Source organism: Notechis scutatus, chromosome 4 (genome assembly GCF_049901735.1).
Source record: "Notechis scutatus isolate UNSWTSFEM ecotype Mainland chromosome 4, rNotScu1.2, whole genome shotgun sequence".
NCBI classification, from domain to species: domain Eukaryota; kingdom Metazoa; phylum Chordata; class Lepidosauria; order Squamata; family Elapidae; genus Notechis; species Notechis scutatus.
Window position 1 is genome coordinate 128,723,576 of NC_142012.1, and position 23,272 is coordinate 128,746,847.

Here is a 23,272-nt window from a genome sequence, read left to right on the forward strand (position 1 = left end):
TCCTCGGGGCCGCCTTTCGCGCCCCGCCGTCGCGGCACCCGAGCGCCTGCAACTTCGACGGGGGTGTGAGGGAGGGAAATCCCCAGCGAGAGCCTCGGGAGAGCGCGCCATCCCGGGCGAGGCCCGGAGACTCCCTTGCTTGCCCGCCTCCGTCTTGGGCTCGCCGTCCCTCGGGGCACCTCGGAGGGGACTGGATTGCTGGGAGACCTGGTATGATCAGCTGAGAGGGAGGCGGCGGCGGCGGCCTTGGCTGGAAGGCAGGCGGGGAAGCGGAGCCGGCGAGCGTACGGCGGACCAGCGAGCGGCGGCTGCTCCTGGAGGGGCCAGACGGTCCGCGCAGCACCATGTCCAAGCCTTCGGATCACATCAAGCGCCCCATGAACGCCTTCATGGTTTGGTCCCGGGGACAGCGTCGGAAGATGGCCCAGGAGAACCCTAAAATGCACAATTCGGAGATTAGTAAGCGCCTCGGGGCCGAGTGGAAGCTGTTGTCCGAGGCCGAGAAACGCCCTTACATAGACGAAGCCAAGAGGCTGCGCGCCCAGCACATGAAGGAGCATCCCGACTACAAGTACCGGCCCCGCCGCAAGCCTAAGAACTTGCTCAAGAAGGACAGGTATGTCTTCCCTTTGCCTTACCTCGGGGATACCGACCCCCTCAAGGCGGCAGGGCTCCCCGTGGCAGCCACAGACTCTCTGCTCAGCTCCCCGGAGAAGGCGAGGGCCTTCCTGCCCCCCACCTCCGCACCTTACTCTTTACTTGACCCCAGCCAGTTCAGCTCCAGCGCCATCCAGAAGATGACCGAGGTGCCCCACACCTTAGCTACCAGCACTCTGCCCTACGCCTCAACCTTGGGATACCAGAATGGGGCTTTTGGCACCTTGAGTTGCCCGAGCCAGCACACCCACACTCACCCGTCGCCAACCAACCCAGGCTACGTGGTGCCTTGTAACTGTACGGCTTGGTCTGCGTCCAGTTTGCAGCCTCCTGTTGCCTACATATTATTCCCGGGCATGACCAAGACTGGAATAGACCCCTATTCTTCAGCGCACGCTACAGCCATGTAACACCCAAACCAAACTCTCACTGGCAGTCCCACACATTGCAGGCGACTGGAATCTGTATGGGGCCAGCGAGACTGGCCAAAGGAAGAAATCGGAAACCGATGTTGTGCATGTACCATACCGTACTCCAGAAACAAACAATCCGCCTAACCGAAAGCCACTTGGGCGTGGAAAGATGCCCTGGGGAAATCTCTTCCACCTGGGCAAAGACTATGAGACTCTTCGGGTGGGCTGGTGGGGGGACACCAAGACCTTAGAATCCAAAATCCAAAAAAACTCACAGTCTTACAGAAAACTTTCTTTCCTTGCTTTCTGCACTTGGGGCTCAGATTGGCCCAAAACTTGTACAACTTGTAAATGTGTCAAACTTTTAACTGCCCTTTTGGCTAAAGGTCAACAACAAACCTTTTGATTTTTTTTAATTTATTAATGTTAATGAGTTTGTATGATTGAATGTTATTTGGACTTTAATTTTTAAAACCCCAGAACTGTTCTAACCTAATGATACCCTACCTTTTTTTCCTTTGCACATTAAAATCAAGACTTAGCTGTGTTATATATATATATATATATTCTATATATCTATATTTTATCATCCAGCACTAATAGATAACATTGCTTTTCATGTCAGAAAGATTAAAATAACACAACAGCTCTTTAGAGTTATTAAAGGGGGGTTAAAAGTTTTATATTTCAAACATGATATGATAGTATTTGTTTAATTTTAAACAGATAGTCTTTCAATTTGTGTGAATAAGTGCAAGTAGGCCTAAGTTTACTTTAGACAGAATGTCAGCTATGATGTCAGACTGTAGTTTTTTTCTTTTTTAAATAAAAAGAGAATAAAAATAATTTTTAAAAAAGAGTAACATGGTGATAAACTAATATGGATTAAAGTGTATTGGGGAGACAATGTATCCAAAAGGATTTTACCTCGTCAGTTCTGTTCATTTGTTGAACAAAAAACAAAAAAAAAAAGGCATTTTGAATAAAGACAATCTGTCGTGCAACCGGTCAACTATGTTGTGTGAATCCCATTCCAGTTCTTATGATCTTTCATATAAAAGCTTTATGGACTGCAAGAAAGTCGAAAACTTAAAGGTTTCCTTTGACTTGCCAAGGTCTTGGGCTTTACATCCTGCACAACAGTAGCTCTACAGAAAAGTAAGGAAATGTCAAGAACCTAAAACAGGATTGGAGAGTTTTGAAATCTGGGCATAATCCACTGGCAAGTTCTCCTGCACAGTTATACTGAGTTGAGCTAGCTGGTGCCTGAATCAATGTCAGTGACAGAGAACCTCTGGGTGAATTCTGCTCACCTTCTTAAAATCTGTTTCCTATGGCATGTGTGCTGTGCAGAGCATGCACATATATTTGTATGAATACATACATACACTTTTGTGGCCAATTATTTCTAAGGTTACCTTCGTTCTTCTTCACCGTCTTTTCCTGTATTACAGAAGGGGGAATAGAAGATGAGCCAGAAAGTGTGACTCACTTAGTCCAAGTCTCTAATTCATTCCTTGATATGAGCCCCTTGAGTATATATTTTCAGTATTGCATGATCCAGGAAATGTCAGATGAGTCCTTCATCTCCACATTTTGTGATCTGTCATACAGGAATTGCGCCAAAACACATTCCCTAGGAGAAAGTGGGACTTATTTCTGTGTAATTGTGCATAGATTTATGTACTGGGAACCCCAAATATCTTAAGTATATGCACATTCTCTCCCCCATCCTCAAATCTATCTGATTATGTGCAGATTTTATTCTAAAGTAAGTATGCCCAAAACTGAAGCACATTTTTGTGCCAAAGGGGTATTAGTCCCAGTAAAACTGATTTACAAGAGGCCAAATCTACTTTAAAAGCCTGAGAGTTATCTTTAATCAGAGGTAAGTCCCATTAAATTCAGTGAGACTTACCCTTAGGTGCCTGTGTACAAAACTGATGACTTAGCAGAAATAGGGAAGGGGAGTAGAAAATCATTTACTATGATCCAAGATTCATTCATATTCTCCCCCATGGAAAGATTATGTTCTTGAAATGTTTCCAGCACATCAGAAAGTAAAATAAATAATGCATGTTTTTTTTTTAAAAAGATAAAGGATACAATATTCCTGAGTCAAACTTGATTCTTGGGGACTTCATGAATCTATCCATGTACAATAGTTTTCTTGTGGCAATATTACCGTGGCCTTTTTTTTGGGGGGGGGGGCGGGGGAAGTGTTGATTTTCTAACTTCCCACTCTGGCCTAGAGCCCTAAAATTCCTTGTGGTCCCCTTTCTAAGAACTAGCTCAATTGTTTCTGCTTAGTTGTATAGTCCTTACTTGCCAGCCAAGTGCTGACACCAGCATTTTTGTATTTGTTCACAAACTGAAACAGCTGTCCATGTGGGAAAAACTAAAGGTTTCTTGGAAAGTAGAGATTGCTGAAAAAGAGGCGAAGTTAGAGGTGGATTTGGTGGCACGATAAGGGTCACTTTAGCTACAGCTCTGCAGGATGGGAACACTGTGGATGTGCAAAATACCTTTTTGATGTCACATTTCTCTGGATTAGATGCATATTTAAGGGTTTCCAAGGAAGATCATAGGTAATTTTGTTTAATTGAAAGTATCTATCAGGGAAGCAGCAGTTTTTGTGTGTGTGTGTGTGTGCTTTAGTTATTTTGTTTGGGTCTGCAGCCTTAATTTCTCTCAGTCATGGTTTCCAGTCAATGTGGACTATCTTTCTCTAATCCAATATAGGCCTGTAGGAAGGTGGTTGGTTGACAGCCTTTGCAACCATGGCTAATGGGAAATATAGCCCAAGTCTCATACTGAGAAAGCTGGTTGAGACCTTGGGGAACCTCGGTTTAGTGACTTTCCTTGCCCTTTTGCAAACTCTTCTTTTCCTCTTGTCTCAAGTCACAATCCTGCTTTACAACAGCCTTCTTCTTGCCCCCCTCCCTCCCTGTTTCAGTTGAGGTTTTCCCAAAATCCCAAAGAGGAGGACGGGGAGGGGGAATCTCTGACAGAGTCGGAAGAAAACTGGAGCTGGACAGATTAGCATCTTGTCCCAAACAATTAGCGGTGTTTGGCGCTTCTATTCATCAGGTCTCTCTCCTTTTATTACCGAAAGGGTTTTCATTAAAAGGGGGGAAAGGGGGAGGAAGAGCGAAGAGAGAGGGTCGCAGTTGTCCATCTGGCTGAGTTGAATAGCGAGGGTGATCCGTGTTGTAGATGTTTTTCTCATTAAGTGCTCTTTTGAGACCGCGGTTAGAATTAAATGGCACAACACAATTAACATACACGGAACCTGAATGGCAGGGTAAGCGGTATAAAGAATAGACAGATAAATAACTGAGGGATCGGGGCGAACGTAAACAAAAGAACCGAAGAGGGAGGCTTTGAAAAGCGAGGTTAGAATGGCTGGACCACGCTTGTTTAGCATGACAAAAAAAAAAAAAAGGAGAAGAAGGAGAAGAGGAAGCAGGAGCCCGCTTACAAACGGGCGCAATTAAGATCTGGCGCGACCTCTGCGGAGGAAGGGACGAGGTCGGAGGAAGCGCCGAACCAGGATGGTGGGACACTCCGACGTTGACACGCGGCCAGGGAGACCGAGGGAAGCTGCCAGGCGAGCCGGTTGGGCTGGCGGGCGGGCTGCCTGATTTAACCCCAGTTGACAGTAGCTGTCAGGACCCGTGATAACGTTCATAGCTCAGTGTCCTTTAACATCTGTCGAGATTAGGTTTAAGGCGAAGCCTCGAGGGAGGCGGCTGACGGCCGTTCGAGGTCTTCTCCAACTCCGCAGATCGGGGATGGAGAGTCCCAAGGGCGGAGCAGTAAAGGGGGCGCTTCCTAAAAGCCCCGGGGAGACTCCCCCACCTGCCCGCCCCTCCTCCCAAGGGGCCGGTCGGTCTTCGCTTCTCTCCGCCTCAGTTTTAGCCGGGCCTCTGCTTTTCCCCCCGGCCCATTCCACGGGCAGCCCGATTCTTCTGGGCCAAGCGGGGATGGTTCCCCCTTTTGTTGCGGGCAATTCCTTGAAACGCGTTTGGCCACCAAGCAGCTTTTCTTCAATCCGGCCAGTTAATTCTCTGTGCATTTAACGATCCGCGAGGCAGGGTTCACCTTACCTAGCCGTTTGCTGTAATTTGCTGGAGGGAACGTCCCGCCAAAGAGGTAGAGGGGGGAAGGGAGGTGCTGCTTTACGGAGCCATTTCTGCCTGAGGAAAAACATGCAGGATTGTTTAGCTACACGGCATTCTTCGCGAGGAATTACGAAAAAGCAACCGATTCTCAACACTAACAATGTCTCTATAATGGCGTTTATTGCTTATTTAATACCAAAAGATAGACGGTCCAGACGATTTTGTTGAAGAGCGTCCCCAAAAATCCTTTATGCTTCGGAAGCCGGCACTTTCAAAGTGCTAAAAATGTGCAGAGGAATTACTTCCTTTATAGTTGATTTAAAAAAAATAGAAAGTTGGTATTAAAAGAGCTTCAATATGTTTTTACTGCCCACCTCAGCGTCTCTCCTTCTGCCCCCACCATTTTTTTTTCATTTCTTCCCAAGTTCCGTCTTCCAATAGGATTCTTCGTTTGCAGGTGTGCAGCTATTTTTATGCATGCAGATGTCTCTCTGTGTGTACACCTACACGTTTGCTTTGACACTGAAATGAACAGATTACTGACTTTGATGTCAAAAGATCAGAAGGGGGGAGGGGGAGAGAGAAGGAGGTGAGAGAGTGAAAGAAGATATTAACTAAATAGGCAGGAAAGAGTGAAGTCAAGAGGGTCCCTGTCAAACCTGTTTATCCACAACTGTCTCCTTTCCCCCCATAAAAAATCATTAAACAAAAGACCGGGTTAGGAGGAGGACCACACCTGTCAGAGAAGGGGCACCCTAAAAACCAGCCCTTTCTTTGCTTGCTCTCTTTTTCTCCCTCCCTCTTTTATTCTTAGGTGTTGGGTGTTGGGCTATCTAGGAGGGGGAGATCATCTTCCCTGACCTCACCTGGCAGGGAGAATATCTGGGGAAGCTGGAGGTGGAACTACAGGGTTGTTAGAATTTCGCAAGGGGAGATTTGGAGATTAGGCGAGGGGGAGCTTCCTTTGAAGTGAAGAAAATGACTAGCGGGCGGTGGGAGCTGAAATGGATTAGGTGGGGGTGCTTGCCTTCTGATGCAGCTTTGGTTTGGAAGGCGCAGGTCCCTGCGAAAAAGAGTCCCCTCAAACCTGTTAGGTTCCACCAACAGCCACCCTGACCCAAACGAGGGATCCCTCGTTTGTAGAAGGAGGTTTCCCTGAAACCGGTGGCCAGTGGAAGGGGAAAGGCTGAGCGTTATGGATGGGAATGGCCCTTAGATCTGAATTTGGTTTACAAACTGGTTGTAAATCTTACCAACAAATAAATCCGTTCCATGCGGATAGATTTACTTCCGAGAAAGCAGAATGCTGAAGATTACATCCTCAGATTACAACCTAGGATTCATTGCAATCAGGGACAAAATAATGACATATTTGCGGGTGACAAATAGCACCGTACATCAGTTGAAGCGCAAATGTACTGCAGCAGGTGTCCTTCTTGTCCACACACAACTGATTTCAAATAATTCTTTCAATGGAGAAAGGGGAAATCTTTGGAGAACAGGGGAGAGAAAAAAGAGCAAGGAAGAGAAGAAAAGAAAAGAAAACAACAACAAAGATAGAGGCTCCCTCTCCTCCTCCTCCTCCTCCTCCTCCTCTCCTCTTCCCCCCCTCATCTTTCGTTAGGAAGAAAGGGATTCCTAGAAAGGCATAATCATGGTGTGATTGAGGCGTGACCCTCATTGGCGCTTTCTCATCTTTTCTAAGAAGTTTAGCCCCCTCGCTTAGTCCCAGATGAAAATGCGCAGTTCTTGGCTAACCTTTGCTGCTGTTTCTGAGCAGGATATCAAGGGAACAACAGAGCGTTTAGCAAGAAACTTTTCAGGCCACGCGAAGTCTTGGCAATTGATATAGAAGGGGGTAAATTGCTCGCTATCAAAACTATTCTGAAAGTTACCTGGAAATCACAAATATTCGTGGTTGTGCTTTTGTTTTGTACAGCTTTTTCTTGATCGCACAATATGAACAACTCTGAGTGAGAAGGAACCGGGGATCAATAACAGCATCTTAATTTTCTACCCTAGGCTAAATACGTCGTGCCTGAAAGAAAGACATTTTACAATAAGGCCAGTAACAAAAATAACAAAAGGAAGGTGTGTGTGTGTGTGTGTGTGTGTGTGTGTTTTGGGGAAGAAAAACAGAGCAAGAGCGGGCGAGCGACAGACAGACAGACACAGACAGACAATCAAAGAAAGAAGAGACGAAGAGGGAGATTGAAGGCCATTTGAGCCACTCCTTGAACTGGGAAAAAGGGCATCTAGAACTGTCAGCTTGGGAGGCGCGACGAGCTCCGTTGATCTAGTTGCATCTTGCATTAGACATCTGGCGACGCATCTTCAAAGGGGTGGGGGAAGGGTGCACAGGTAAAAACAAAAAAACACGTCCCCAGAGGCGGAACTGTCCGGGCATCGACGCCGATTCCCTCGACGAGCTTCTGCCTCCAAGCGATCTGTAAAAGTGCAAACTCTCTTCCAGGAGGGAGTCGCCGCGCGGGAGCCAAGTTTTTGCGAGCGGCTCCGCACGCGCTTCGATCTCTCCAAATTCTACGACAAAGGGTGGGATCGAGCGGGCACGTCCCTTCCCGCGTCCACCTGGAGTTGAAATCGTCTAGCACCTGACTAGGGGCGCTTCAGTTCACTCAAAGGGCGTTCCCACCAGGCGGTTCTAGGGAAACTTTCTCCTCCAGGCTCTCCTATGTTCCGAGAGCAGGTCCGGAGGCGAAGGGGGCAGAGAAGGCAGAGAAATAAAGGGGGGGTTGAAGAGGAATCGGAATGAAACCAGGGCAAAAGTCACCGTCGGGGGCAGAGGTGTTATATCTGGAGGCATCCCGGAGAAACAAGGACCCCAGAAAAAGTGGCAAGGAAGACGGGTGTGAGCATTTGCCTTAGTCTCTTTCCAAGTAATATTGGGAAGCGGGATCCCGGCCCGGCCACTTTACGGAAGGTCTTTTGATGTCCTTCGGTAGTTTCCGGCTTTCCTCGTTTCTCGTCGCGTAACTTTCCCAGCCTTTTCGTGGGTTGCCTCGCTCCCGCACTCCCACCCCCAATAAAAAACACTTTCGTTTTGTTTCACACCCCTTGCTGCAGTTTGAGTGTTTTATAAATACATCAAAGGCAGGGCAGGATTCTGTTTAAGTTTGAGGGAGCGTGTAGTGTGTGTGTGTGTGCGTGCGTGCGCGCGTCTGTTGTTGAGCGCGTTTTATTGGGACAATTTGCTTTATATTTCAATAGAGCCCAACACGCTTTCACCGAACCTACTGAACAAGAAGCGTTCAGATCCTTGTAGGGTCTGCCGAAGAGAGACCAAAAGCCTCGTCCGGGAGTCGAAGAGGTAGAGAAGCCCGCTTCCGAAGGGGACTTCGGCTGACTTGGGAAAGCAAGAACCGAGAAGGAGCCCTCCTCCGAAGAGGAAAGGCTGAGAAGAGCTGGGGCTGCTGCGTCCAGCTGGTGCCGTCGACCGCCCGGCTTGGCTGCGGCTCCCTCGCCGGGGCTTTGTGGTCCCAGGGCCCCCACCCTCCCCCGCCGCGCGCTTTCCACCACCCATTGTCACACTGCGATGCAATGGGATTTGCACACTTGAGGTGTAATAGCATTACTGCCTTAATTAAAATTTTCATTTCACGTCCAGATTGTTTACTTATCTACTGGAAACATATGTCGGGCGAAGTTAAGATTCTGGACTCTGCACTGTTGCCCAAGGTGCAATTCAATACCGCGGGGGAGGGGGCGACGGAGTGGAGGGGGGGGAAAAAGAGCGCTCCCACATACATATTAGTATTATTCGGATATTCCGGAGCCTTATCTCGGTGGCTAGAAATTATGAGGCTCCTCCACTGACTGAATATCTGAATTTGAAGATGCGGTTCAGTCTCCTTCGCCGGGACACCCGCTAAGCAGCGTCCCCGCATCTCTTTTGGGAGCGGACAGAAGGACCTGGGTGCCTGCCTGCCTCACTTGCCCGACGAGACCCGGGCTTCGGGGCTCTTCCTAAAGGAAAGGTCCTTTCACCCGTCCGCTCTCACCCCTGAGCCTTCGACGAGTCGCACAACCGCACACTTCACTGGAGGGAAGTTGGAAGGAGGCCCGGACTAAGCAGCGCCGTCCAGGGATTGTTCCTCGAAGGCCTCTGTGGCCAGCCCAGGAACGGGGAGCCGGCCGAGCGCGGGAGGCAGAGCTGTCAGCTGGTTTCTTGCCTTAGAAGCAGCCCGGTCGCTCCGCACGAGGAATCCAATCTCTCCTTATCTCGTCCAGGCTCCTTTCAGGCTGAGATCAGAGCTGGGAGGGCGGCGGGGAGGGGGGGGGGGTCAGGGAAAAGGGAAAGGAGAAGCGCGTGGGGCAGGTCATTTATATGCTTAATTTAGTGATAAAAGTGACTAAGCGGAGGATCACAGCGTTGTCTCCTCCTTGTAAATATTGCAGCGAAAGGGAAACCTCGGAGGAGGGCCGCGGAGGGGGTGGGGGGCGCGCGGCGGCGGCAAGGAAAAGCAGAATTTGCAAATCCCCGGCCACATCTTCAAAGCGACCTTCTGTTGGATCTAAACCAAACCAAACCAAACCAAACCAAACCAAACCACCCCTTTAAAAAGGACCCCTTTAAAAAGGAGACGGGCGTTTTGCCTGGGCCTGCCCTTCAAATCTGGAAGGTATTTTATTCCGCCCCGCAGGCTAAGTTGGGGAGTTTTGTTCTTTTGGTTTTGGGGGGTTCCTCCATTCCCCACCAGGATAATTCCGCGGAGTCGCCAGGCCTCCTCCCCATCGCCCCCTCTCTCCCCAAAGCAGCGACACTTTTGGGGGTGGGGCGACAGAATTCAACCCACGAATTAAGCAAATTTCTCCCCATTTTTTTTGACCCCCCCCACCTGCCCCTTTAAAGGGACGGGTGTGTTGTTGCATCTGGCATATGGGGAAAAAGGCATTTTTGTAATTTTTTGAAAGAGAAATGGCAAGGTGTCATCTTCCTCTTCTCCTCTATCTGTAATTGAATCTAGGTCAGTTTTCTAAAGCAAGAAAAGTAGGGCTTCTGACTTCCTACATCAACCTCGAATTTAGGGGAGGGCCCCCCCTTGCAATTTCATTTAAAATGTAATGGTGGATGAACTGATAAGCAAATGGGGGTGGGGAAGAGAAACTGGGGCTCTGTTTAAACGAAAAAACCGGCATGATTTTAATATGCTTCCAGGTGGGGGGAAATGATTTACATGGGAGTTTGCTGATATGAAAGAATTACAGATACAAAACCTACTGATCTATATAATAAAAAAAGAAAGGGAAAGAAAAGAAATGTTATTTTCCTGTAAAGGTATCAGTTCATTTATATTCATTTAACCATCCATCCATCAATTTAGTTTCCCACTCCTTGCACATATTCCTTAGCCCTGTTAAAGCTCAGCAACCAATGTACTTTTCTGGAATATGCAATGAAGCCCCCTCTAAAACAAAATTAAAACTCATGGGATGAAATAAGCAGAGAAGGTGGTTTCTGTCCTAAAGGGTGTGTGTGTGTATGTGTGCATGTGCGTGCACACACACACACACACACACACTCTATAGGGAGAGTTAGTCATGATCAAAAAAACATGCATTTATGCAGTATGTATGACATACTTCATCTTTTTCCACAACTAGTACAGAGTTTCTTTAGATAAATATTTATATATTTATGTAATCAAATGTTTTAAAGGAAAATATATGTAAAAGCATTTACAAAAATACGGTTCAATTTATGCAAATACTGTATGAACATTTGTAAAATTAATGTAAAAATATGAAGTACATTTTTGTACTATCACTTGACCCCCCAAATCAATTTTATTTTTATGTAAGTCAGTATCAACACTTGTACTGTAGTTATTGTGTAGTATTATAACTTAAATCTACTGTAGCAAATAATCAAATAAAATGAAGACCCCATATTTTTTCCAATCACATATAAACATATACTCCCCCCTTCTTTTACAGGATAAAAGAAAAAGAAGGTCAGCTTAGATTTTCATAACACAGAGTGGACCCATCTGGTTTTTAAAATCAATAGGAGATTTTCAGAGGAAGGATGATGAGAAAAAGGTTGGCATACAGGTTGCTCTTTGTAAAAAGCATTCATTCTGAGAAAGCAAGGCCAAATTCTCTCTTCCTATCAGGCCAATCTTAAAGGAAGCAAGACCATTGTAGGGGTAAAATCTGTGCTACTTATCTTTGCTATCTACATATTAGGTAAAGATATGCAGTGCTTTAAATGGTTTTTATGAACTCTTTGATTATTGAGGATTTATTCAGGTGAGAATGCTAAAAAGTAATGGATGATTAGCCAATGTTAGTAAAGGTGGGGAGTGAGGTAGGAAGGAAGAATTTGGTTTTCTTAGAAAAAAACCAAAAGAAACGTGTAGTTCAAATTAAACAAAAATATAGGGCTACCTAGCAAAACCTGGTCTTTCTTAACAATGCAATGCAATGCAATCTTACTTATTTATTACTTACTTATTTAAGCATATGAAATCCACTGAACTAGATTATTTCTGAGTAGCATGCATAGATTTCTGTTAAATGACTTACTGAAATATATTAAAATCAAATCAAATAAAATGAAACACTATGACTGGACAATCAGAAGTAAGTATATAGTATCCAACATTGCTTATTCCAAAAGGCAATAGTAGATACTTGTTATTTAGCTGTTTTTACTGAATTGTGCTTGGTTGCTTTTGCTAGAAGTTTATCTCAAATAAAATAGCATGTATCTAGTGCTATTGAACTGCCTTTCTCAATTTTGCATAATTACATGTGTTGATAAATAGATTTAGCAAATGTTCCAAACATGCATATAATAATAAGTAATGTGACAGAAAGGCCTCTAATTCAGGTTTCTGAGTTGCTCACTGCCTCATTACTGGATGAAGATTTTGCTATTTCTGAGTAATATAGAATCATAACATACAATACGATTAACATTAAGACAATTACTATGACTTTCTGTAAATCAGAAATATATGCATCAGCTAGTTTTATATTTCTCTTTAAATAGAGTAATTTTGTGCTTGACTTTGGCAAAAGAAATATTTAATACAAAGGCATATCCTACCGATTTTCATTTCAGCCACTGGGGGTTTAGTCATAAATTTGCATGAGGACCCAAAGGGATTTAAAGAAAACTAAAATGTTCTTGCATGTTTAATTTTATTAGTCTTTTTTAACCACCAGTTTTCAACAAATGCCTGTCTAAAGCAGTTTTGCTTAATTACGACTTTTAACCATACTTGAGTTGAATCATTATGATTATCTTTGGTTGCATGAAAAATCCTGACTCTTTAATACTAATTGTCTCTTGAGCCCTTTTTTGTTCCCTCTGAAAATTGTTTGAGATTCTCTGTTGCGAGAAGGCTTGGTCATATCAAACTGTGTCTTGTTCCTAGAAATGGTGAGTAAATCATTCTAACATTCTCCAGAAGGTCCCCGGAATAGAATTGTATCAGGCACCTATGCCAGAATATCTAACTGCTTCCATGTAAGACATCTATTTATTTCAGATTGTTCTTTTTTTATCCTTGTGATACTGTGTGACTTCTAGTTAAAGGAGTTTGGAAGACAGGTAAATGATGATAGATAAAAGTCTGATTGACATAGAAATACTCTTAAATACTTGCTTCTAGGATGAGGGGGCAGGATCTAGGATAAATGTCTTGCTCCATAGATTCCAATTTCTTAGGAATACAAGCAGCTGTTTATTCTACATCAAAAATTGCTGGTAATTTCTCCAGGCAGATTGCATCTCCCCTGTGTTTAACTCAGAGCTTTTCTATTCTATTTGGGCCTCTATTCAAAACACTAACAAAATTATTCTGCTGAAATTCACACATATGCTTGTATGTTTGAATATTCCCATAAATTACAGCTTCTTTCTACAAGGAAGGATTATTTATTTATTTAATTTATTTATTTATCATATTTCTAGACCACCCATCCTCCTTCAAAGGGGAATTGAACCAAGTTCAGGAAGGACTATCTGTCATGACAGAATTGATATATTCAAGCTCTCTATCACCTTTAAAAGACTTACATGTTTGCCTGAGTATGGAGAACCACTTCTCCTTTTTGGTAAATAAATAAATAATAAAGAGTCTGATGGATAATACCTTTATCTCTTTCAATATAAACAGCAAATATAGATTCAGTAATTTGAAGATCAGAATTGATTTTTTGATTCATTTCCCCCCTAATAACTGAAAGAACAATCAACGATGGAAGGAATCTATGTGAGTCAAGAAGAATATTAGAGTTACTGAAAAGTCTTTCAAGAAGAAATGTGTGTGTGTGTGTGTGATGATTCAACATTTCCCCCCAGGAATATGACTGTGTTATCCATGACAGTTAGATATTTTATATACTTTTCAATCTATACATTGAAAATTTTGATGCTAGGGTCTTGGTGTAATAGAGAGCCAGATTGGTCTAGTGATTAAGACACAAGGCTAGAAATCACAAAAACTATAGGTTCTAGTCCTGGCCTTAGGCATGAAAGCCGGCTGGGTCACTAACTCTCTCTTAGTCCAGCTAAACTCACCAGGTTGTTATTGTGGGGAAAATAGGAGGGGAAATATACGTTAGGTATGTTCACTGCCTTAAGTTGTTTATAAAGATAAGTAAAAAAATCTAAAAAAAATTAAAGTATACATTTGATTATGTTTAGCCTGATAACATTGTCCACTAAGAGTGTAAAAATGGTGTGTAAGAATGGACAAGATTTTGTTCCCCTTTTCAAATATGGAAGTGCTCCTCCATTCTAATAAACTGGATCAGCAGTGTAAATAAAAACAATATAGATAAATAAAATTAACATTCAGTTTTTACAGTTCACAGTTCAGTTAGATGCTGACCCTTCAAAATGTATATGTGTATGTTTCATATTTATTTATTGATCTCATTTATATGGCCACAATTTCACAAAAAGTGAGTATGAGCAACATACAATAATCATTACACACACACACACACACACACACACACACAGCATATGCATATGTGTGTGTGTGTATTACAATGAGGATACATACAACTATACCTACATACTGACTTGTGTTCAGTTGATTGTCATAAGAGTTTTCACGATGATGCACTCCACTAAAGTAAATCTGTCTCCTTCTCCCTCTCCCTCTTTCTTCCACCAAACATAAGTAAAATTTTAATTTGGTGGGAGGCCTAATCTGAATAGCTCCGTCTCTTGGCAGAATGAGAAAACTTGGTGCTGCCAACTTGCCATGGCCAAGTCACCATGGCCAATTTGCCATACAACAACTCACCATGGCCAACTTGGCACTGAACAACACTGTGGGACAATTCAATAATTCAGTTTAATTATTTAACATTTATTTTAATTTTTGTCATTTACATTTCATTTTTCCTTTCCTTTGGCATTCTTTCTTTAATGTTTCTGTTCCACCATTTCTTTAATATTTCTGAAACTCTTGTCCCACAGTGAGTTGGCCATCGTAGGATGTCTTGCAGCAAGTTGGTCCCTCCAGTGAGGTGGCTGTGGCAAGTTGGCCATGGCAAATTGCCCTAGATCAATTTCTTGGTCTGCTTTACTCATTTCAGGGTAATAATGATATTTAGACATGTCTCTACATATGAATCTATGCATGTCCTTTTGCTGATTTATGGCTTACCATCTCAGCATTATATATATTTTTCTTTTTTCTTTTGTCAAGTCCTGCTTTCCCAGGCCATACAGGGATTCACTCATGGAACCTTTGTCAGTGGACTCTTCTAGAATTGTTCCATTCCTGGAGGATAAAAGTTTGGAATTCATATTAAGCCCAAAGTCATATTTGGATGCTGTTAGAAAAAGGTAAGCATTTAAAAGTCTTGGACTATTAGCTGCTCTGGACTTTTTATATACACCCAGTTGTTGAATGTTCTGTGATTTCTAAAGCTGAAAATCAATCTGAGTTTGGTTTTGTTCTCAAAATTTTGCTTTGCATGCTGACTTGGAGTGAACTAATTATAATTTAAAATTGAATTATTGAAACTTTCTTAGTAGGAAATAAGTCCAGACAAATATATGAGGTTTATCTCAAAAGAACTATGCATAGGATTGAACTATAAGAAAGTATAAACTTTGCTATCTGTACTTTGTATTTTGCTAATAGGTGATAGTTTCACAGTTCATTCTGGTTTCTTTTTAAACCAAGCATCTTGCTTTGATGTTTAGTTATGCTAGAGTTGTTAATTTCTCAAGGCCAAACAATGCAGGTGTTAAACAAAAGTATTATTAAAGTGTAATAAAACCTCAAAACAGCCCCTCCTTCCCAAAACATTCAGCATATTTTATTCCCAGTTACTCCTAGCTAGCAACTTTTAAGGGATTTTAGGTTCTTATCTAAGATTACAGAGCCATAGGTAAGTAGATAATATTAGAGTCCAAAGAAATGCTTTTCTGGCAGACTGTTTGTGGAATTCATTCAAAAATCAGTGATAATAGCAATCACTTCTCTTTTCTGAGCTAACTCATCTCTAATCTCAACAAGAGAAGGATTTCCTAAAAGGAAGAAAAAGCTTATGGTCACCTCAAAAGTGGGGATATATCCAGATTTTATTTATCTATTTGGAGTTGTGTACACTATTCTAAGACTTATCCAATTTTCAAAGTCCTGGCAGCATCAGATGACCTCAGCAAAAGCTCACGAAAGCTTTCCCCACAAAACTGTAGAAACTTTGCCAGATTGCTAAGTCATATTACAATCTCACAAAATCCTATTCATAAATTTCAAATCTTGTGAGAAGGAATATGCAAGCTGAATATTATCACATAAAATCTTAAGATGTGATGATCTTAGAAAATGTCATTTTTTTTAAAAAAAAGTAGTCTAAATCAGCAAGTGTTGTTTTATTGGATTTTTAGTGTTTTAGTGAATACTGTGGGACACTTGTGCTAGTAATTGGTCTGCCTGTTGCCATGTATCATGTCTTCTGAAACTTGAAAAGGCACCAACTCTTAAGTATTGAAAATACCGTTCCATTCATCAGACATTACAGTGCATAAAGATATAGAACGGGAAGAAATGGTTTGAAATGTATGCGAGGAAAAAATAAATATTAAGTGTAGACTAAAATAGGCAATGTATTTCACCCTCCTTCTCTTCTCCTTTATCTTCCTTTCCAGTGTGGAAGAGGGACATTGTTGTGCATTAATATCATCAAAATGTAGGAGCCAGTGAGATTTCAGTAGAAAAGTAATTCTAAGTCCTGGACAATGCAGCAATTTAGTTAATGGTTAACTAAAAGTGGAATAGAAGAATTTTGGTATTCCTGCTGATTGCTGGAACCAGTAGAGGCATTAGATGAATTAATGAGTTTATACACCACATCCCTTTATATAGTTTCTGCATCATGGAAGACTATCATCACTGCCTTTGAGAATTCAGAGCTGTAATTTTGATCCTATATAGAGTTCCCTTGCCTGAGAGGTTGGGTATTCATTTATTATAATACCTGGCTTCTTCAGAAGACTACCTGAGTTTGTATGATGGGAACATAGCCATTGTTTTAATGTGTTATATAAACCAGGGGTTTATTTTAAATTTTTATTTATTTGTGCATAGCAAATCTTATTAATATAAGCACAGAAATTGTGACAGAGAATCAAATCATTTCACTTATTATAGTCACCGGTAATTATTTGTTAGTCTTAAAGTCTATTTGTACTTTGGAAAGAGAAGCTCTTTAAGATTTATGTTAATTACAATAGAAAGTTTGAAATTAACTTCAAAAATATAATGGTAAAGGAACTTCCATGGCAGGTCTTTTATGTTACTTTAACTAAAACAAGCAACCAAAACCACTTTATACTATTAAATTTCTGTAAGTATGCTTTATAGTTAGACCATGGCATCTATGGATGTATGTCTGCACCTTTTCATTTTAGTTCATAAAGCCACATATATGAGATTCTTCTCTCACTTCATTCTTATAATAGCAAACCTATAGGGTAGATTGAGCTGAGAGCATCTGTAAAAACAAAGAGGACAACTTTCACTAAGGGCATTTCTAATATTGCTGATTTCTGTTTTGCTATATGATTCATTTTCAGGATTGCTTTTTATTTCCTTATATGATTTTCAGTGAAAGTTGCTGCCATTTTCCATTCAATGTCTGAAATTCAGAGCATGTTTTTGAAAAGTTATCATAAAAAGAAGTGTATGATTAAAAAAGTTTTCTACAAAAACATAATGTATTTGAGGAATAAATTTTGTGTTTAAACCCCAAACCCCAACTCAAAATTGTGAATTCCAATTAAATAAAGCTACCTTCCTAACAACAATAACAACAATAACAAAACTGATTACTTTGAAATAAGGTATATATAGATTGATCCATATATTTATTCCCATAAATATTTTGACTAATATGTACCTTATAACTATAAATTTAAGTCCATTGTGCCCCATTTGTGGATGAATTGGGTAATTAAGAAAATTGCCACAAAGATCTATATCACAAAGTGCACATTTATAATTACTTTCTTAAAAAATATTTTCATTAAAAATAGATATTTATTAGACAAAACCAGCTCATATTTAAAAGAAAAAAAAGAAAGTAAAGTAAAAAAAAATAGCGAATAAGTAATAAAGAAATTATTATTTGAAAAATAATTCTTACCAAAAAAAGAAAAAAAGAAAAAAGAAAAAGCACATAAAGAAGTGGCTTTTGGTCTATTTTTACACCAGTTATAAATACATTTGCATCTTACCCTCTCTCTATAAGATTGTCATGGTTCTCTTCTCTTCATAGTCTACCTTTTGTAATTATCAAACTAAGAAATCCCAAGTTCGTTTTTTTCCTATTTTCAAGAAAAAGTCCATAAAAGATTTCTAGTCACTGACAAATGTAGTTGTCTATTCCCTGATCAATAGGTAAGCTCAGCAAATTCTGTCATCTTCACCAATCATTCCTCCAGTGTTGGTATTTCAGATTCTTTTCATCTTTGTGCCTATAAGAATCCTGTTGCAGTTCCCATGTACAAAATCAATCATCCATTCTAATTGTCTGCTCATTAGCTCCAGCAAGGAAATCTCTGATTTCAGTTGAATATTAGTCTCTAAAATTCTTTGTATTTGAACTCAAAATTTAAACCCAAACATTTTTGAAAAACCACCAAGAATGATAAAATGCCCAGTATAATCAAGCTATTTTCCAAGGCACCTGTAGGCCAGACAAGGAATAATGGACGGAAACTGAACAAGGAGATATTCAACTGAGAAATAAGGAGAAATTTTCTGACAGTGACAACAATCAACCAACAGAACAGCCTTTGGAAGTTGTGGTAGTTTCATCACTGGAGACTTTCAAGAAGAGATTGGACTGCCATTTGTCAGAAATGGTGTAGGGTCTCCTGCTTAGGCAGGGGGTTGGACTAGATGACCTACAAGGTCCCTTCCAACTCTATTAATCTATCATCTGTAAAATATAATTTCAGAACAGGCAGTCCCAGTTTCCCTCGTTCCTTTGCATCTTTAAAAAAATGACATTTAACTCGTTTTCCCCCAGCCATATAAACCTAGATATATCTTTCTCCCATTGTACATTTATAATTACTTTTTTTAAAAAAAATATCTCTATATTTTAAACTACATTTATAGTTTAAACTTAATGTGACATGTTTTATAGCCAATGGCAATTAGCATTGCAAAATTCGAAACAGGTAATGGAATGTGTGGGTAACTTTGAGGAATGAAGGAAAGAGATTCTGTTTAGGGAATAATCAGACAAGACAAGAGAGAGAGGACCTTGCAATCACTCAACAGTTAAAGGAACTTAGGAAGAACTCACCCTAATTGAGCAGACAATTAAAAGTGGCATCAAGTATCTTCAGACTTGCAAGATTCTGTTAATGTAGTGGTCTGCAACCTTAAACACTCAAAGAGCCATTTGGACCCGTTTGCCACAGAAAAGAAAACACAGGGAGCCACAAAACCAGGGTGGACATGGCCAACTTGACATCACTCACTCCAATCCAGACCAGTGGGCAGGCTAAATTAAATTTGCACTCTCACAGCACCTTGCACAGCAATTAGATTTAGCGTGCTTCACAATGGGGGAGATGGCATCCCCTCCTCCTCCTGGAGCCCATTATGACATGGACCATCAGCTGCAGCCAGACCGGACCAGTGTCTCAGGGCAGAGAGCAAGTCCTGCATCTCTCTGAGCGACCGAGGTGCGCACAGCACCAACAAGCACCAGAAGAAGTGCCCACGAGATGAGAGGAAAGTACAGGGGCGCTTCACTCCCACTCTGTAATATGGAGCGAGTCTCCATTCCTCACCGTCACCCTTACCTTCTCAGGCCATGCGAGGAGTGACTGGGAGGGGAGGTTGAGGGGCAGGGCCAGCCAGTGGTGGGTTCAGCCAACAGGGAGCCACAGCAGGGGGACAAAAGAGCGACATGCAGTTCCAGAGCCGAGGGTTGCTGACACCTGCATTGTAGCCTTACAATAAAGTAGATTTAGTTCATCTAGTTGTGTTTCCTGTCTGGTTTGCCAACAAAGAAAATACAAAATCTGAAAGATCATAGCATTGTAGTGATATGAATGAATTCAATTCACACCAGTACAATCTTTAAACATTCTTAGATACCGGCGCTGGTGAAAAAGGGAAAATTGGAAGTGTACATATTGGAAGTGTTCCTCTGGTAATATTTTCATATCTTTTGTTTTGTTTGGGGAGCCATTGTAATAATTCAGTTAAACTATGCCACTACCTGTGTGTAAGCATAAAATAAAATTCTAAAAATGTGTTATGAACTAAATAGGCTTCAGACAGGGAGAAAAGCCTTTCAAACCATTTTAAAAAACGTACTTAAAAAGTAACAAAAGTATTGATATCTATGTAAAGTATTGTTATCTTTTTTTGGCCCTCTTACGCCCTAGAGGAACAAATATCAAAAACAATTTCCCTAAATGAAATCTTCCTCAACAGAAGGAATCTTCCTTTTCATTGAAGATATTCAGCAATATTCTAACAAAAAAGAAAGAAACGGAACAAGTATAGTGGCAGAAGAGTAAAAGCTGAGCTAAAACCTCTCTTGGAAGTAGAAACTACTTTATTCAAATCTTTAAAAGGTTTTGCTTTGTCCTGAAGGACATATAAAAGCATTCAAGTCACATGTGTTTGTATATAACCCTGTATGAAAAGATATATTTGAATAATCCTTTCACATATATATTTATAAAAAGGAAAGCGAGGGAGATGGAGCCTAATGGCAAAGCTGAAGCATTCTATAATCCCATTGATTTAGTGGGATAGAACAATACACATGTATTCTCTTTTGTTGAATTCAGTGATCCTCAAAAACTGCTTGACCTTGGCTGGGTTGTTATCCAGCTTATAAATGGGGAGAGAGAATGTTTTGTATATTGTTTTACAAGTTTGAAGTTGGTATAGGGCTGAATGTGTTGGACTGGCTTGTGGAGACATGTGTTCAAATCCTCATCAGCCAAGATGACCTTGGGTGATGCCTGACTGCTATTCTATATAACCTGAATCTGTAAGCATGTGCCAGAGTAACAGAGTTGGAAGGGACCTTTTACTAGTCCAGTCCCCTGCACAAGCAAGAAACCTTACAACATTTCAGACAAATAGTAGTCCAATCTCTCCTTAAAAATCTCCATATTTTTTTATGAACAGCCTAGTCTTGAAGACCTGCATGGATTTGTTCATGTAGTTAACAGAAGACAAGTCTGACTCAAAGGCCTATATTTTACTGTATAACCACAGTTGGCCCCAGCCTTTAGTTCCTTCAGTTCATGCACATCTCTTCTTTATATTAGCAACATAAGCATAGCCATTAATAAAAGATGATGGAAAGACAGAATCACAAATGCTTATAGCATCTAGAGTCTTTTTCAACCATTTGCCAGTAGTAATAGAGAAGAATATGGATGTAATTATGATGAACCTTTGGAGAATTCTTACCAGTGCATATGTGTGTATCCAAACTGTAAAGAGTAGATAAGGTTGCAGATGAATTGAGTGAATCTGTAGATTCCAAAGAAAGAATACTGTACACACACAGACACAGACACAGACACAGACACAGACACAGACAGACACACACACACACACACACACGATATAGCTCAATTTAGAAACAATAAAATGCAAGGCAGAAGAAACAAAAACAAAACAAAACAAAAAAGGATAACATCTTTCAGATGATTGTAGATAGGGTGATACGTCTTGAAATTACAGTGGAAGGTAGTTGTCATTTTCAAATTGGTTACAGTTTATTGTATTCCAATAACATGACATGACTAATAATATTAAAAATGAAAAGTCAACAAATGATATATTCTATAGTTAAAATATCTTCAACCACTATGTTCCATGATTGCTTATCTTTGGCAAGTCTTCAGGGAAAGTGGGAGGATGTAGGATTGCAAAACTCTGGGCTACTGAAAACAGTATGTTTATCATTGGAACCAGCATATTATTAATTTGATTTCTGATAATGCAGCTATTCATTCCATCTCCTAAACCTGGAGCATAAGCAGAAATTTCAACTTTATGTAATCAAGAATTATGCAAATTTGAAATCAAATACAGATCATTGAAAAGGTATACATTAGGGTGGAAATACTTTTAACTTCCAATGAGACAAGAATACATAAATAAAAATATGACCATAGAAAGTAGGGGAGAATAAAAACATATCTGAAAGTATAGATTGACATGTGTTCATGTCTTCCCTTTAAAATCCTTACCTTGAAATTCAGATAGAACATGCCTAGAACATGCCTCTTTTTCATCTTATCATTCTCCTACTAAACTTACTGCCCATCTGACCTCCTGTTTTGCTATTCTTTTAATTAAAAAATTAATAATTAGCTGTAGTATTGCAAACAGAGTCAGATTATAGCATTATCTTTATTACCACAGATGTCTCCAGGCCTCACACAAGTCCCATTAGTATTCCTATAAATTAATAATGCTGCTTAACAAAAGAGTAGATAAATACGAAATACTGAGATGTGAGAACATTTTGGGGAAACTTCATTTTCTAGCAAATCACTGTTCTTTGAACAGAGAAAACCGGTGCCATTGCAATTGTTTTGTGAATACCCAGAAGTTTTCTCAAGGGTTCAGCTGTGCTTGCTAGTCAGATCTGCAGAAGCTGGACTTCGTTTGTTTCTTAAAAATACCATCCAAAATTACAAAGCATTTTAAAAACTAAATCATGATTATTATTTTTTTAAAGAGAGTGGGTTGATTTTGTGCAAGTTTAAGAAGTTAATATTGATCGTGCAGTTGGTTCCCTGGTCAACACAGACAACCACTTTATTTTTCTATGCAACTAACCAAAACAATGTTTCTGTTAAATACTATATGTATATGTGTATGTGTATGTGTATATGTATGTGTATGTATGTGTATATATGTATGTGTATATATGTATGTGTATATATGTATGTGTATATATGTATATGTGTATGTGTATATATATATATTCGGAGATTTTCATGGGTACAGGTATGTAGGTCTAGGTGTGTTCGGGTCTTTTCCCGTGTAAGATTAAGAGTATCTTGGCGACGTTTTGGCGAGGTCCTACTCGCCAAAACATTGCCAAGATACTCTTAATCTTACACAGGAAAAGACCCAAACACACCTAGACCTACATACATACATACATACATATTTGTTTTCTTAAGTTTTCGTGGATATCTATATGTATGGTATTCAGCTTTGTTCGGGTATTTTCCCACGTCATTATATTGTGCTTTTAAAGTTGTAGCAACATACAAAGTCACATGTCTTCCCATAACTTTTAATACAGTACTGGAGGACTATTCCATATCTCAAATAAAACATTACAATTTGTTTTTGTTTTTTCCTTGTTTAAATTCTTATTTGGACTCCTATGAGAGCATGAGAGCAGTGTTTATGCACTATTCTAATGCTAGTTTTGAACCATTTAAATGCTTTTAATGTGTGGCATTATAGCTTGTGTGCCTTTTTCTTTCTTATACCAAATAGCTGTCTGGAGGGGTGTAATTCCAGCCTCTTGCTTTGGTGTGCCATTATTTACAAGCATAGTAAC

General features: G+C 40.7%; 1 protein-coding gene across 1 annotated transcript; it reads left to right on the forward strand.

Moving 5' to 3' along the window:
- Nucleotides 1-344: 344 nt before the first annotated feature.
- Nucleotides 345-1,067, forward strand: SOX14 (SRY-box transcription factor 14). Its single transcript, XM_026667753.2, has one exon. It carries the CDS (start codon nt 345-347, stop codon nt 1,065-1,067), a length of 723 nt encoding a protein of 240 aa, XP_026523538.1.
- Nucleotides 1,068-23,272: the final 22,205 nt, after the last annotated feature.